Below are 14,274 nucleotides of genomic sequence, written 5' to 3' on the forward strand. Positions count from 1 at the left end.
ACTCACCCAGCCACCCCACTCATCCCTCCACCCATTCATCCATCTGCCCATCCATCCATCCATCCATCCCACTTATCCCTCCACCTGTTGATCCACCTGTCCATCCATTCATCCATACACCCACCCACCCATCCATCCATCCACACATGCACCCACCCATCCATCCGTCTACCCACCCAACCATCCGTCCACAACCCAAGCACTCACCCATCTGCCCACACACCCACCCCTCCAACCACACACCCATCCACCCATCCATCCATCTACTCACTTACCCATCGATCCATCCATCCATCCACTGACCCACCCACCTGCCCACCCACCCATCCACTTACCCACCCTCCCATCCATCCATCCACTCATCCACTCATCCATCCACTCACCCACCCACCCACTCATTCACTCACTCTCACTCATCCACCCACCCATCCATCCACACACCCACCCATCTACCCACACACCCACCAATCCATCCATATACCCACCCACTCACACATCCATCCACACACGCACCCACCCACCCATCCATCTACTCACCTACCCAACCATCCACAACCCATGCACTCACCCATCTGCCCATACACCCACCCATGCAACCACACACCCATCCACCCATCTATCCATCTACTCACCTACCCACCCATCCACTCACCCACCCATCTATCCATTCATCCATCCACCCACCCACTCATCTATCCATTCATCTATCCATCCATCCATCCATCCACCCACCCATCCATCCACTCACCCACCATCCACTTACCCGCCCACCTATCCATCCATCCATCCATCCATCCACTCACCCACCATCCATCCACTTACCCATCCATCCATCCATCCATCCACTCACCATCCATCCACTCATCCATCCATCCATCCATCCGTCCATCCACTCACCATCCATCCATCCATCCATCCACTCACCCACCATCCATCCACTCACCCACCCACCTAACCACACACCCACCCATCTATGCACCCATCTACTCATTCATCTTCTGTCTACCAAGGACAGAGTGCAACCAGCCACTGCCACCCTGGGACTCTGGACTCCGGACTCCTCCTCTGTGGTTACTCTCTCCAGCTTCCTTTCTCCGGCCATCTTTTCAAAGGAACGAGAACTCATCTCTCCTTGCCACCCAGCCCAGTCATCTCCTGGGTTGTTTTACGACTCAGTGATCTACACGCAGTCAGTGCGTGGCACCCACAGACCCTCCGTCCTGGGCATTTTCGTTTCCTTCCTTCCAAAGTTTGCTTTTCCCTCCCTGAGAAGCAACATTTTCTGGGGTACCACAGACAACCACGACTTTGTTTCTCTCAAATGTTGGGTGTCTTTGGGGTCCTGCCCCTGCCCCTGGTGGTGGCACGCCTGCTCAGTTACAACCCAAAAGAGGTCTCTTTGGGGTCCACACAAGGCTAGGGCTTTGTGGGGACCTTCTGAGCAAACAGCTGTTTGATGTCGCCTCACTCCAGCACCCAGAGTGGCCACCACCATCTGGATTCTCGGCGCCAACCCCCTCTCCCATGACTTAGGGGAGCCCCTGCCACCTTCCTCCGCACGGATATTCCATTTGGCTTTGTTCGTCATTAGCACGTTGGAGCTCAGGTCCTGCAGTTTGCAGTGGTCACTGCTGACGAGGATGATGTTGGAGGGTTTGAGATTCCTGAAACCAAGAGGGGGTTCACCTCTGGGTGCCAAGGGGCCACCTGGGCAGCCATCACCCCCGACCCCAGGTGGGACCAACGTGTGTGCTGAGCCTGACTCTCTGCTCCCTGCCCCACCCGGTTCTGAGGCAGCAGCCCACACCCTCCTCCCCTCCACAAAATGCCCCATCTCAGCCTACTTTTTAAGCAGTTGTTTCCTATGTACAGAAACGTACTCAATTATTTTAAACCGAGGGAAGAATCTCCAACCACAAGTAGGAACACACCCAACACCCGGAAAAGGTCCCTTGGTTGACATGTTCACCTCCTTAGATAGCCCAGCTATGCATTTGACTGGGTATTGATTTTTGGCCATTGTGCTATGTCTGGTGACATGACACTGAATGTGGAATGTGAAGCATTCCCTTTGTACATATGGTCTGCATGGTGTGTGTGTGTATGTGTGTGTGTGTATCTGTGTGTTTTAAGTGAGGGCTGCCCAGGCTGAAGTGCAGTGGCACGATCATAGCTCACTGAAGCCTCAAGCTCCTGGCTTCAAGCAATCCTCCCACGTCAGCCTCCATGTTGCTGGGACCACAGGCATGTGCCACCATGCCCAGCCACATGGTTTCCCTTTTCCTCTTTAAATAAGATATTGGTGGGCCGGGCGCGGTGGCTCAAGCCTGTAATCCCAGCACTTTGGGAGGCCGAGACGGGCGGATCACGAGGTCAGGAGATCGAGACCATCCTGGCTAACATGGTGAAACCCCGTCTCTACTAAAAATACAAAAACTAGCTGGGCGAGGTGGCGGGCGCCTGTAGTCCCAGCTACTCGGGAGGCTGAGGCAGGAGAATGGCGTAATCCCGGGAGGCAGAGCTTGCAGTGAGCTGAGATCTGGCCACTGCACTCCAGCCCAGGCAACAGAGCGAGACTCCGCCTCAAAAAAAAAAAAAAAAAAAAAGATATTGGTGTTCAGAATTGGAGCCATCTCCCAGCCCCTTCAGACCATGGATTCTCCAGCCTGATGCTGTGCCGCGGGGTGGTCAAAGGCTCAGCAGGGCCCACTCAGCCCACACTGGCCCCACGGCAGGCAGCCTGGTCTCTCCTCCTGGCAGGGCTGTTGCCTCCTTCCTTTCCATGAACTCTAGAGCAGCCCGCCTGAGTAGCGCACACCCCATGCAGCTGTGCGTGTGCACATAGCTTGAGACCACTTGGAAGAGCCTCTTTTGAGCCCAGGAGGAGGTCTGGAAGGTCCCCATCCTATCCTGGCTGTACTGGCCCAGTGCGCCTTTCTCCCCAGATCCTGCCCACGCGTACTGGCACCCGAGTGGCCTCAGTGCCTTTTCTCCCGAAGCAGCCCACCAGTCCAGGGAGGTCAGGGGCCCCACTCACCTGTGGATGATGTCCAAATGGTGCAGGTATTCCAGCGCGTCCAGCACCTGGCCCAGCACATTCTGCATCCACTGGGGGAGAAGCAGGGGGTGCCAGGATGGGAGGGGCGCCCTGTGCTGCTTTCAGGGAGGTGACACTCAGAGCAACCAGCAGGATGGTGGCGTATTCTCTCCCTGCATCTTGAGACAGGCCTGAAGCCAGCCAAGCGCTCAGGGTGGAGGAGGCTTCAGTGTGGTGGCTCTCCAGATGGTAAAGCCGCGACGGCAGCCAGAAGGACTCTGAGTTTCCAGACTCCACACTGCTGTCTCTATACCAGAGGCCCCGGGTGCTGCAGGGCCCCATCCCTGCACCCCACCCTGTGGCCCACACTGCCCCACACTTGCCGGGAGCTGGAGGCAGATCGGCCTTGCGGGTATGGGAGGGGTGGAAGCCTTCAGTGCCTACACGAGCTCGCTCCTCTAAGTCATTCTAATGAAAAGAACCCTGAGAGAGAATGCTGGGAGTGTTCGGCATCAGAGACAAGCTCCATCAAGTACCCAGGGCGGTGGTTCTGAAGCTGGGCCCCTAGGGTCCCTGGATTCAGGGCCACCCTGGGGTGTCAGAGAGGGGCTGAGGGGGCAGGACGTGGGCATCCTCTCACTCTCCCCAGTTAGAGTAGGTCTGCTGCACTTACTGGGTTTCTGGGAACATTTCGTGTTTTAAGGGCTTCACTCACAAAGTCTGAAACCCGCTTCGGGCCTGCCTCTGAGGCCCACGGTAAGAGAAGAGCTGTGTGCCCTGAAGAGCCCCACAGGGGCACACGGTCCCACCATACACGGTTCTCCGGGCAAAAGCAGGCAGCATTCTTCTGGGGGAGATGAAAGATCTAAATGCCAAGGCAAAAACGACCAAGCTTCCAGAACGGAGGAGAGTATCTTCACGACCTTGGAGCACAAAAGGCTTCGTAAACTCCAAAGGCACTAACCGTAAGAGACAGCATTGGGAAAGCGAACTTCATTACAGTGAGGACGTTCTGTCATCAAAAGACATCATTAAGAAAGTGAACTGGTCGGGCGCGGTGGCTCACGCCTGTAATCCCAGCACTTTGGGAGGCTGAGGCGGGCAGATCACTTGAGGTAAGGAGTTCGAGACCAGCCTGGGCAACATAGCAAAACCTTGTCTCTACTAATAATATAAAATTTAGCTGGGTGTGATGGTGGGCACCTTTAGTCCCAGGTATTTGGGAGGCTGAGGCAGGAGAATCGCTTGAACTGGGAGGCGAAGGTTGCAGTGGGCCAAGATCGTGCATTGTACTCCAGCCTGGGCGACAGAGTGAGACTCCATCTCAACAACAACAACAACAAGACTGACACAGTGAAGCGCTGGCCGCCATGTGGACCGGGAATGCTCACAACTTGTGAGAGTAAACATGGGGCCAATCAAACCACGTTGGAAATCTGTTTGGAGCACCTACCAAAGCTACACACACACCTACTCTACGACCCAATAATTCCACTCCTAGGTATTCATCCCAGAAAAGTGAGTGCCTTCCAGCAATGCTCATAGCAGCCTTATTCACAATAGCCCCAAACTGGAAGCAGCCCAGATGATTATCCACACAAGACTAGGTAAACAGCCTGCAGCGAGGCCAGGTGCTTATCCACACAAGACTAGGTAAACAGCCTGCCGGGCAGCCAGGCAGCAGAGTGGCAGCAAGCAATGAGCACAGATGATTTGCCGGTGCATGCAGCAGCTGAGGGAAGGAGACCAGACAGGAGCGGCGGCATGCCGGAGGAGTCCATTTACATGAACTTCAGGGACGGACCGGCAGAACAATCTGGAATCATGGTCACCGACTGGGAACCTTCTGTGGTTAGGAATGCCTTCTGCCTTGATCTGGGTGGAAGTTGTATGAGTGCATCAAACTGTGCACTTAAGATCTGCACACGTCCTAGGGTGCAATGCCTCGAGGCATACATTTAAGAAAAAAACAAGGCTGGACTCCATGGTGCCTGCCTTCCCGCTGTCACTTTGCCCCGTGCTGCAGGGCCTGTGTCACAGGTCTAGGTGGCCCCCAGGCCTGGTGCCCAGAGGATCTTACCTCAGAGTCAATGATTTCCTTTGCCTTCCTCTTATCCTCAATGACCTCGTGGAAGCTGAGCTTGTTGAACTCCATCACCAGGCAGAGGTACAGAGAAGAGATCTGCTGGGACAGGAGGCCCTTATTCAGGGGATGCCCAGGCCCCCATGCTTCTACAGGCTCGCCTGCTCCAGGGCCTCCCTGCACTTAGCTGCCATCCACAGTGGTCGTGGGAGCACTGCCCACTGGAGGGGGCTACAAGCCCCTCCTGCCCCACCTTCAGTTTCCTCTCTCTCCTCTCCCCATTCCCAGGCCCTATCCCCACTCCACACTCCATCCACACCAAGCTACTTGGACTTTCCCGAAAGCTGCACTTGTCCCCTGGCCACTGCACACCTGGACCCCTCTGCCTGGACCACTACCTACCCCCTTCATGGGGATAACTACTCACCCTTTAGGGCTCAGCTCAGATCCATTTCCTCTGAGGAGCCTGCCCTGGCCAGAGCCCCAGCAGACCAGGTCAGGGCCCCCAGTTCTGTGCTCCCTCCCGTAGGGAGATGTCCTCTTGGCTTCTCTGCACCCTCCTTGAGAGCATTAATGGGTGCTCAGAAAAATCTCTGGGAGTGCATGCCGTGAGGTCCCCTCCCCCAAGACCCAGCTGGAGCAGAAGGAGCATGTGAGGGGTCTTTCCTGCTCAGACCCGGGATTGTTGGCCCCAGGTGGGAATGCCAGTGTGGACATCTCATGTAGGCTGGTGCCCGGCAGAAGGCTTCTCGGCCTCTCTTTACCTCCAGCACCCCTTGTGCCTTCTCAGCCTCCCGCTGTCTGCCTCAGACACATTGGAGTAACTGGAAAGCTCCTGGCTCCTTGTAAAGACAAGAAGTCATCCAGCCTACAGGACCCGGCTGCCGGACCTGAGTCTCCGTCCCCAATCAGCTGTTTACTAGCTTTGTGGCCTTGGAGAGCTCCTGAACCAGAGCCCTAGGCCCCATCAGGAGCACAGGGACTGTGCTTCCTGCCCTGCAGCCCTCCTGGCACGTGATGATGGATGTGGCGCTGGTCAGTAAGCTGCACAGGGGCTGCAGGAGGAAGGGGCACACAGGCCCAGGACAGCACTTGCGTCGGGTGGCTGTGGAGACGGGGGTCAACTAGCTCCTTCCATGAAAGTAGAAACTCTGTCATCAGAGGAACAGGCTCACCAGGACAAGCTTGGTGGCTGTGTGCAGAGCCCAGGAATCAGGCCCACTTCGCCTGGCCCTCTGACTTGGTCACATACTAGCTGGGTAAACTGGAGCAACTTGTTTCTGTTAGCCTCTGTCTCTTCTTCTGTCAAATGGGTTAAGAACCCCTCCTGGCCAGGCGTGGTGGCTCAAGCCTATAATCCCAGCACTTTGGGAGGCTGAGGCAGGTGGATCACTTAAGGTCAGGAGTTTGACATTAGCCTGGCCAATATGGTGAAACCCCGTCTCTACTAAAAATACAAAAATTAGCTGGGCGTCATGGCACGCGCCTGTAATCCCAGCTACTTGGGAGGCTGAGGCAAGAGAATCGCTTGAACCCGGGAGGCACAGGTTGCAGTGAGCCGAGATCATGCCATTGTACTCCAGCCTGGGGGACAAGAGCGAGACTTTGTCTCAAAAAAAAAAAAAACAAAACCCCTCCTAATGAGGTTGTTGGGGCTCCTATGAGACCATGCACGGAAAGCCCCCAGCATGGTACCTGGCCCCAATGAGTATTAGGTCAAGTATGGCCACGTTTACAGTCACTGCCATTGCCACACGAGCTATTCTGACGGTGGGGGGTGGGCGTGCTCTGGGCTCACTCGGCTTGGTCCCACAGCCCACCACGCAGCGGCTGAGCCCGTAGATGTCAGCTCTGACCCACCTCCCCATTCCACGTGATGAACAGCTCCCGGTACACAGAGATGTAGGCGTGCCGCAGCTTCAGCAGTGGCATCAGCTGCCAGGATGAGAGCAGAGGAAACGGAGAAGTCAGCGCCTCTTCACGCCTTTCTCAGCTCCGGCTTCTCTGTCACACATCCCAACAAACATGCAAGCCTCGGGCTCTGAGCCGGGCCGGGGAGCGGGCTCAGGGAGGCTGCACGGTGGTTAGGAGCCAGGCAGTCCGATGTGAGTCCTGTCTCCAGCATGTGCTGGCTGTGCTGGTGACCGGGCCTCATATTGTCATCTGAAAATGGGGGTCCCAGTGGAATCTGCCTCACAGGGATGCCACGGGGACTGAGTGAGCTGTGGCAGGCAGTGCCAGGAAGGTGGGGATCAGCCACAGCCAGGGCTGGCTGGAGGAGGTGGTACAGCCACCGGGAGGTGGGCCCACGGAGAGGTCCCAGTGCCCCCTGCCCTGGCGGAAAGTGCTTTGAAACATGCCCAAACAGGAGCAGACAGGGCTGCCTTAGAGACATGGAGCCAGACAACTGCTTGTAGTGGAAGGTTGAGTGTGAAAGCAGCTGGCCTAGTGGGCCATGGAATTGAATCGGCAACGTGAAAAGCCGTGGCGGCGTGGGGCTCTGGGTGGGCCCCCATGCTCTTTCTTCCCATTTGTTACCGAGTAGCCTGGGCCCACCACTGTGCTTCAGTCACACTATACACCGAATAATGTTTGCTGGCCAAGCTGCAGAGCCAGCAATTCCAGAAGACAAACAAGTGACCATGAGATAGGAAGGGACACCTTCAAGCTCGTGGGAAATTCAAGAAACACAAAGAAAGGCTACTCAGAGGCTTTGCCAATCAAACCGAAGTGCAGCTGTTATCGCTATTATTGTAAATGACTATGTTACTGCTGGGCAGCTCTGAATGGTAGAATGAAGGATAATTTACATTTGCTTTGTTAAACAATTCTGGTATGGGCGTGGTGGTACATGCTTGTACCCCAGCACTTTGGAGGCCGAGGTGGGAGGATTGCTTGAACCCAGAAGTTCAAAACTAGCCTGGACAAAATGGTGAGACTCCATTGCTATTAAAGAAAAAAAAAAAAAAAAAGGGTAAAAGCAAAAGAAAACCCAATTCTGTATCTAAAAAATTTTCTTCTGTAATTAATAATTTTATATTGAAGAAAAAATATTTAAAAGATAGTTACTGGTAGATTAACCTAGGGACCTGGCCAATATTTATTTATTTTTGAGACGAAGTTTTGCTGTGTTGCCCAGGGTGAAATATAATGGTGTGATCTCGGCTCATTGCAACCTCTGCCTCCCAGGTTCAACCGATTCTCCTGCCTCAACCTCCTGAAGCAGCTGGGATTACAGGCACCCACCACCATGCCCAGCTAATTTTTTTGTATTTTTAGTTGAGACGGGGTTTCCCCATGTTGGCTAGGCTGGTCTTGAACTCCTGACCTCAGGTGATCCACCCACCTCGGCCTCCCAAAGTGCTGGGATTACAAGCGTGAGCCACTGTGCGCAGCCCAATATTTAAACTTTATGTTCTCTGGGAATATATGTTCTAAGTTGTTGGCACCTGCATTTAGCAGTGAGTGTTTGGGGCATGGCCTCACTTCACGACCTGGGGCTGCTGGCTTCACAGCTGAGGCAAAACTGGTGCTGATGCTCTATCCCTCCCTCTAGACTTTCCTTCACCCAGGCACTCAACAAGAAGGTACAGAACACAGTCCGTGTGTGCTCCATTGAGCTCTTCCAGAGGGGAAACCACCCTGAGAGTTACCTCCTCCAGGGCCTGACTGGCGTGATGGTCATCCATGCATTCCACCTGCAAGGGCACAAGAGCATGAGCTTAATAAACATGTAGCAAAGCATCCCCATTATCACCACCATCACCACCACCACCATGACTGTTACCATCATCACCACAACCACCACCTCCACCACAACCATCACCATCATTACCACAACCACAACCATCACCACCATCACTGTCACCATCACCATCACCGTCATTACCATCATCACCATCACCGCCATCACCATCATTACACCACCACCACCCCCATTGCTATCATCACTCCATCACCACCACCACCACCACCACTATCACCATCATTAACATGATCATTACCACCATCACCATCACCACCATCGTCACCATCATCATACCACCACCACCACCATTACCATCATCACTCCATCATCACCACCATCACCACCATCACCATCATTACCATCATCACCACCATCACCACCATCATTAGCATCATCACCATCATCACCACCACCACCATTACCATCACTCCATCACCTCCACTGTCACCATCGCCACTATCATCACCATCATAACCATCATCATTACCCCATCATCACTGCCATCACCATCATCACCATCACACCACCACCATTACCACCACCATTACCACCATCACTCCATCACCACCACCATCACCATAATTAACGTCATTATCACCATCATCACCACCATCACCATCACTGCCATCACTATCATTACCATCATCATCATCACCACCATCATCATCACCATCACCACCATCATCATCACACCACCACCATTACCACCATCACTCCATCACCATCACCACTATCATCACCTTCATAACCATCATTACCAAAATCACCATCACCACCATCATCAGCATCATCACACAATCATCACCATCATCAAAATCATTACCATCATCACCACCTTCACCATCATCACACCATCACCACCACCACCACTATCATTACCACCATTACACCATCAACACCACCGTCGTCATCACCACTATTATCCCCATCATCATTGCCATCACCAACATCATCACCATCATTACCATCACTATCACACCACCACCACCATCACCATTACACCATCACCATCACACCATCACCATCATCACACCATCAACACCACTGTCACCATCACCACTATCATCACCATCATTACCATCATCACCATCATACTACCACCACCACCACCACCATCACACCATCACACCATCACCACCACCATCACCATCATCACATCACCACGACCATCACCAGCACCAGTATCACCATCACACCATCACCATGACCACAATGACCATCATCACGACCACCATCACCACCATCATCACCATCATCATCACCATCTAGCTGCTACCACCATCAATCACCACCACTACCACCATCATTGCTACCGCCATCATCACCACCACCATCATTATTTAGCAGGAGTGACAGGCTCCCACCATTCCTGCCCCCACCATATGGCACAAACGGAAGATATTCTTAAGGCAGAGATCTAAAAATACTTAGAGCAATGAGAACATCTCTGCTCCTGTTGCAAGGATAAGTTTAGGACAGCATAATATAAATTCCAAGAAATCAGTTAAAGGATCCATTTTCAGACCATCTTTAAACAGGAACATCTTGTTCTGGTTGGGAAAGCATCAATTGCACCACTTCATTCCTTACCCACATGGGGAAGGTTGTCTCCATGCATGGAATGTGCGGTGCTCTTCTCTTTCCTGTGCCTTCTCCGGGTGGAGGTGGGGGCGGGGCATGGAAAGGGAAGGGTACCCGGTGGCAAGGGAAGCACAGAGCTTTGAGTCTGCAGCACGCTTGGTGGCACAGGCCCTAGGTGTATACTACCACTGGCTCTAATACCAGATCTTCACCCAGAATGTTGCTCAAAAGACTTATGAATGAAGTACTCTTATAATGGGGTGATTGCAGACCATCATGTAAAGTTAGTGAATTGTTCCCAGATCTATAGAGAGACCTGCGATGCCAGTGGCACTGTCCCATGGAATCCAGGGCAAAGACACTGTGTGAGCCTTCTGTCTTCCTTTCCTCCTGTCCCAGGGGGCATATGAGGAGGTGAAGTTGGCCAAAACATATAGAAAGGCTTAAAAATGTTACATCATGGCTGGGCACAGTGGCTCATGCCTGTAATCCCAGCACTTTGGGAGGCCAAGGCGGGCGGATCACCTGAGGTCAGGAGTTCGAGACCAGACTGACCAACATGGAGAAACCTTGTCTCTACTAAAAGTACAAAATTAGCCAGGTGTGGTGGCACATGCCTGTAATCCCAGCTACTCAGGAGGCTGAGGCAGGAGAATCACTTGAATCTGGGAGGCAGAGGTTACAGTGAGCCGAGATCACACCACTGCACTCCAGCCTAGGCAACAAGAGCAAAAGTCCATCTCAAAAAAAAAAAAAAAGTTACATTGTATGACCCAGAAATCTCACTCCTAGGAATTTTTCCTAAGGAAATCATGGATGCCAAAACAAAAAAAAACAACAAAAAAAAAAACCCCATAATGCTATAAGCATCTTTATCAGAGCTGTTTAGCTGTTTACACAAAGTGAAAAATTGAGAACAAGCTCAATGCTCAGCCTGTGTGATAGGGATGGCTTGGGTCAGCTACAGCACATCAAGCAAGACCGGAGGCCACACAGCTGCCAGAGCCAGGAGAGGAGGAGACTGTGGGAATGCCTGCAATATAAAAAGCATGCTATCAACTTTAACAATACCATTCTCCTAAATCCAAAAAAATTTACAAACTCTCAGGAAAAAAAGACTGGAAGAACCCATAAACTCCTACCTACACTCTCCTTCCCCAATTTTTATTTAGAAATAATTGACTGATATTTTTATTTTTAATTTAATTAATTAATTTAGATAGAGTCTGGCTCTGTCACCCAGGCTGGAGTGCAGTGACGCAATCTCAACTCACTGCAACCTCCGCCTCCCGGGTTCAAGTGATTCTTCAGCGTCAGCCTCCCAAGTAGCTGGGATTACAGGCACTCATCACCATGCTCGGCTAATTTTTGTATTTTTAGTAGAGATGGGGTTTCACCATGTTGGCCAGGCTGCTCTCGAACTTCTGACCTCAAGGGATCCACCTGCCTCAGCCTCCCAAAGTGCTGGGATTACAGGGATGAGCCACCATGCCTAGTCACGGCTGACATTTTTAAAAGCTCCTCAGGCTGGGTGCGGTGGCTCACGCCTGTAATTCCAGCACTTTACAAGGCTGAGGCGGGCGGATTGCCTGAGCTCAGGAGTTTGAGACCAGCCTGGGCAACACAGTGAAATCCCGTCTCTGCTAAAATACAAACAATTAGCCAGGCGTGGCAGCGTGTGCCTGTGGTCCCAGCTGCTTGGGAGGCCGAGGCGGGAGAATTGCTTGAACCCGGGAGGCAGAGGTTGCAGTGAGCTGAGATCGCACCACTGCACTCCAGCCTGGGGGACAGAGCAAGACTCTATCTCTGAAAAAAAACACACACACACACAGAAAAAAGCTCCTTAATTGCTCAGAGAGCAGTCAGCCACCCTGCCTCAGTGGCTTGTGAGACAAGGGGGCCCACCCCATAGACAGCCAGCAAGGGAGCAGGGCAGGGGCAAGGACTCCAGGCCCAACCATTCAGGGTGAGGCTGCGGAGCTGTACAGACTGAGGCCTGGCTCAGTAGCGGCTTCTGACAAGGCTCCTCCTGCTGCGCAGCCAGCCCTAAATCTGCTGGGTCCCTGCCACCACCAGAGAGGAGGGCATGCCAGAGACTCTTGCAGCAGCTCTCTCACCTTAGTCCCTCTGTTGATCCGGACCTCCCTGTCTCAGACACACAAAGGGCTGTCCTCCTGCAGACATACACCTCCCTATGCCCTGCTAGCCCTGGTGAGGAGTGCAGTGGAAGGGCTCAGGGCCTGGTGTGTGACCTTAGCCCTGTGTGACCTTGAACCAGTCCCCATCCTCTCTGGGCCTGGCTCCCTTTTGGTAAAACTGGTGACCCAGCACTGGGTAGCACGGTGTCCCCCAGTGAGGTGGCCTGAATTCAAATCCTCTGGGAAATTGTGTGACCTTGGCTAGTCTGGCGCTGCCTTGAGCCTCACTGTCTTTGGCTACAAACAGGGTCATTGTTTCTGCTTTACAGGGTTGACGGGAGATGAAGTGAGTCGGTGCCTGGCATACAGCACGTGATGTGTAAATGGTAGGAGGTGGTGGTGTTGGAGTAAAAATTAGCATTGCTTCCCCATCAAGGTGACAGAGCTTCACGCACCCCCACGTCTACCCCAACCAGATTTGTCTCTGTGAGTGCTGGCAGCGAGGAATCCAGCTGCCGCACCAGGAAGCTTCTCCAACATGGGAAGAGCTTGTATTGGGGAAAATCACAGCCACAGAGCCACCTGGAGTGGGATGCACAGGCTTGGCCTCTTACCTGCTTTATCACACGCTTGACTTTGGTTTCCACTTCCTCCACCACCAGGTTCACCCCCAAGGCCCCAGGATTCAGCTGGTACAAAACCTACCAGCAAGGAAGAGAGAAGCCTTCAGGAAATGCACACAACTCATCCCTTTCCAGAAGCCCAGCTCCAACTCCTTTTCCAGCCCCGGTAACTCCCCCGTCAGGCTGGCAGAGCAAGTGGCTCCACCCCATCTTGCAATAGAGGAAATGGCCCAAGGAGGGCAAGAAGCCTTTCAGTGGCAGGACTCTGATCTCACCTCTTCGGGGCCGATTCTGGAGCTCTTTCTTCTACAACCCTGTATCCCTCCCCCTAACTGCAATGAGGACCAGCTGGGCACTCAAAAGCAAGAACCTCCCAGAGGAAATGGGCTTATTCACTCTCTGTAGACCCCTGTGACCTCAGCTTCCAGCATCCACCTCCAAACTGGCTTCAAACAAGAGAGTAACCAGTCTTGTGGCTGGTACCATCAGGAAGCCATTGTGTGCCTGGCATGGTGCCAAGCACTTCACAGCCACCCTCTGCAGTTGATACCATTGCTACCTCTGTGTTTACATTGGGGAAAACTGAGGCACAAGGAGCTAGGTCCTTGCCTGAGGCTATGTCACTAGAAAGCAGGACACTGCCTGGGGTAACTCTGGGGGTCTGATCTTAGAGCCTGTGATTTGAGACAAATTTGCAGAGAGATGGCCACCAAGTCAGAACTCTGCAGAGACCAAGTGCTATGGGGCAGGGGGCTGGGCCGGAGATTGCTGGAGGCTAACATGCATCTGAGGATTGGGGGAGGGAGGGCAGGATCCAGAGGAGGAAGCCTGAGCCTAGGGACTCTCGGAGCCTATAAAAGATTCAGGAGTCTGTAATCCAGCCTTGTGAGCAGCCTGCTGGATATTCTAAGCTGGGGTCCCCAACCTAGTCCATGACCTGTTCAGGAACCAGGCTGCACAGCAGGAGGTGAGCAGCAGGCAACGGAGGAGCAACGCTTCATCTGTATTTACAGCCGCTCCCCATGGCTCGCATTACCACGCAAGCTCCACCTCCTGTCAGCTCA

The 14,274-nt window shown here is 53.2% G+C and overlaps 1 protein-coding gene across 1 annotated transcript in view; it reads right to left on the minus strand.

Moving 5' to 3' along the window:
* STKLD1 (serine/threonine kinase-like domain containing 1) overlaps positions 1–14,274 on the minus strand; it is a 28,994-nt gene that overhangs the window by 12,915 nt on the left and 1,805 nt on the right. Inside the window, exons 2-7 of the mRNA XM_011931139.1 lie at positions 13,202–13,288; positions 8,774–8,818; positions 6,981–7,055; positions 5,118–5,219; positions 3,038–3,108; positions 1,549–1,664 (exon numbers count right to left, since the gene is read on the minus strand). Coding sequence (XP_011786529.1) covers positions 1,549–1,664; positions 3,038–3,108; positions 5,118–5,219; positions 6,981–7,055; positions 8,774–8,818; positions 13,202–13,288 — 496 coding nt within the window. The remainder of the gene's footprint in view (positions 1–1,548; positions 1,665–3,037; positions 3,109–5,117; positions 5,220–6,980; positions 7,056–8,773; positions 8,819–13,201; positions 13,289–14,274) is intronic.

Source organism: Colobus angolensis, unplaced genomic scaffold, assembly GCF_000951035.1.
Source record: "Colobus angolensis palliatus isolate OR3802 unplaced genomic scaffold, Cang.pa_1.0 Scaffold9, whole genome shotgun sequence".
NCBI classification, from domain to species: Eukaryota; Metazoa; Chordata; class Mammalia; order Primates; family Cercopithecidae; genus Colobus; species Colobus angolensis.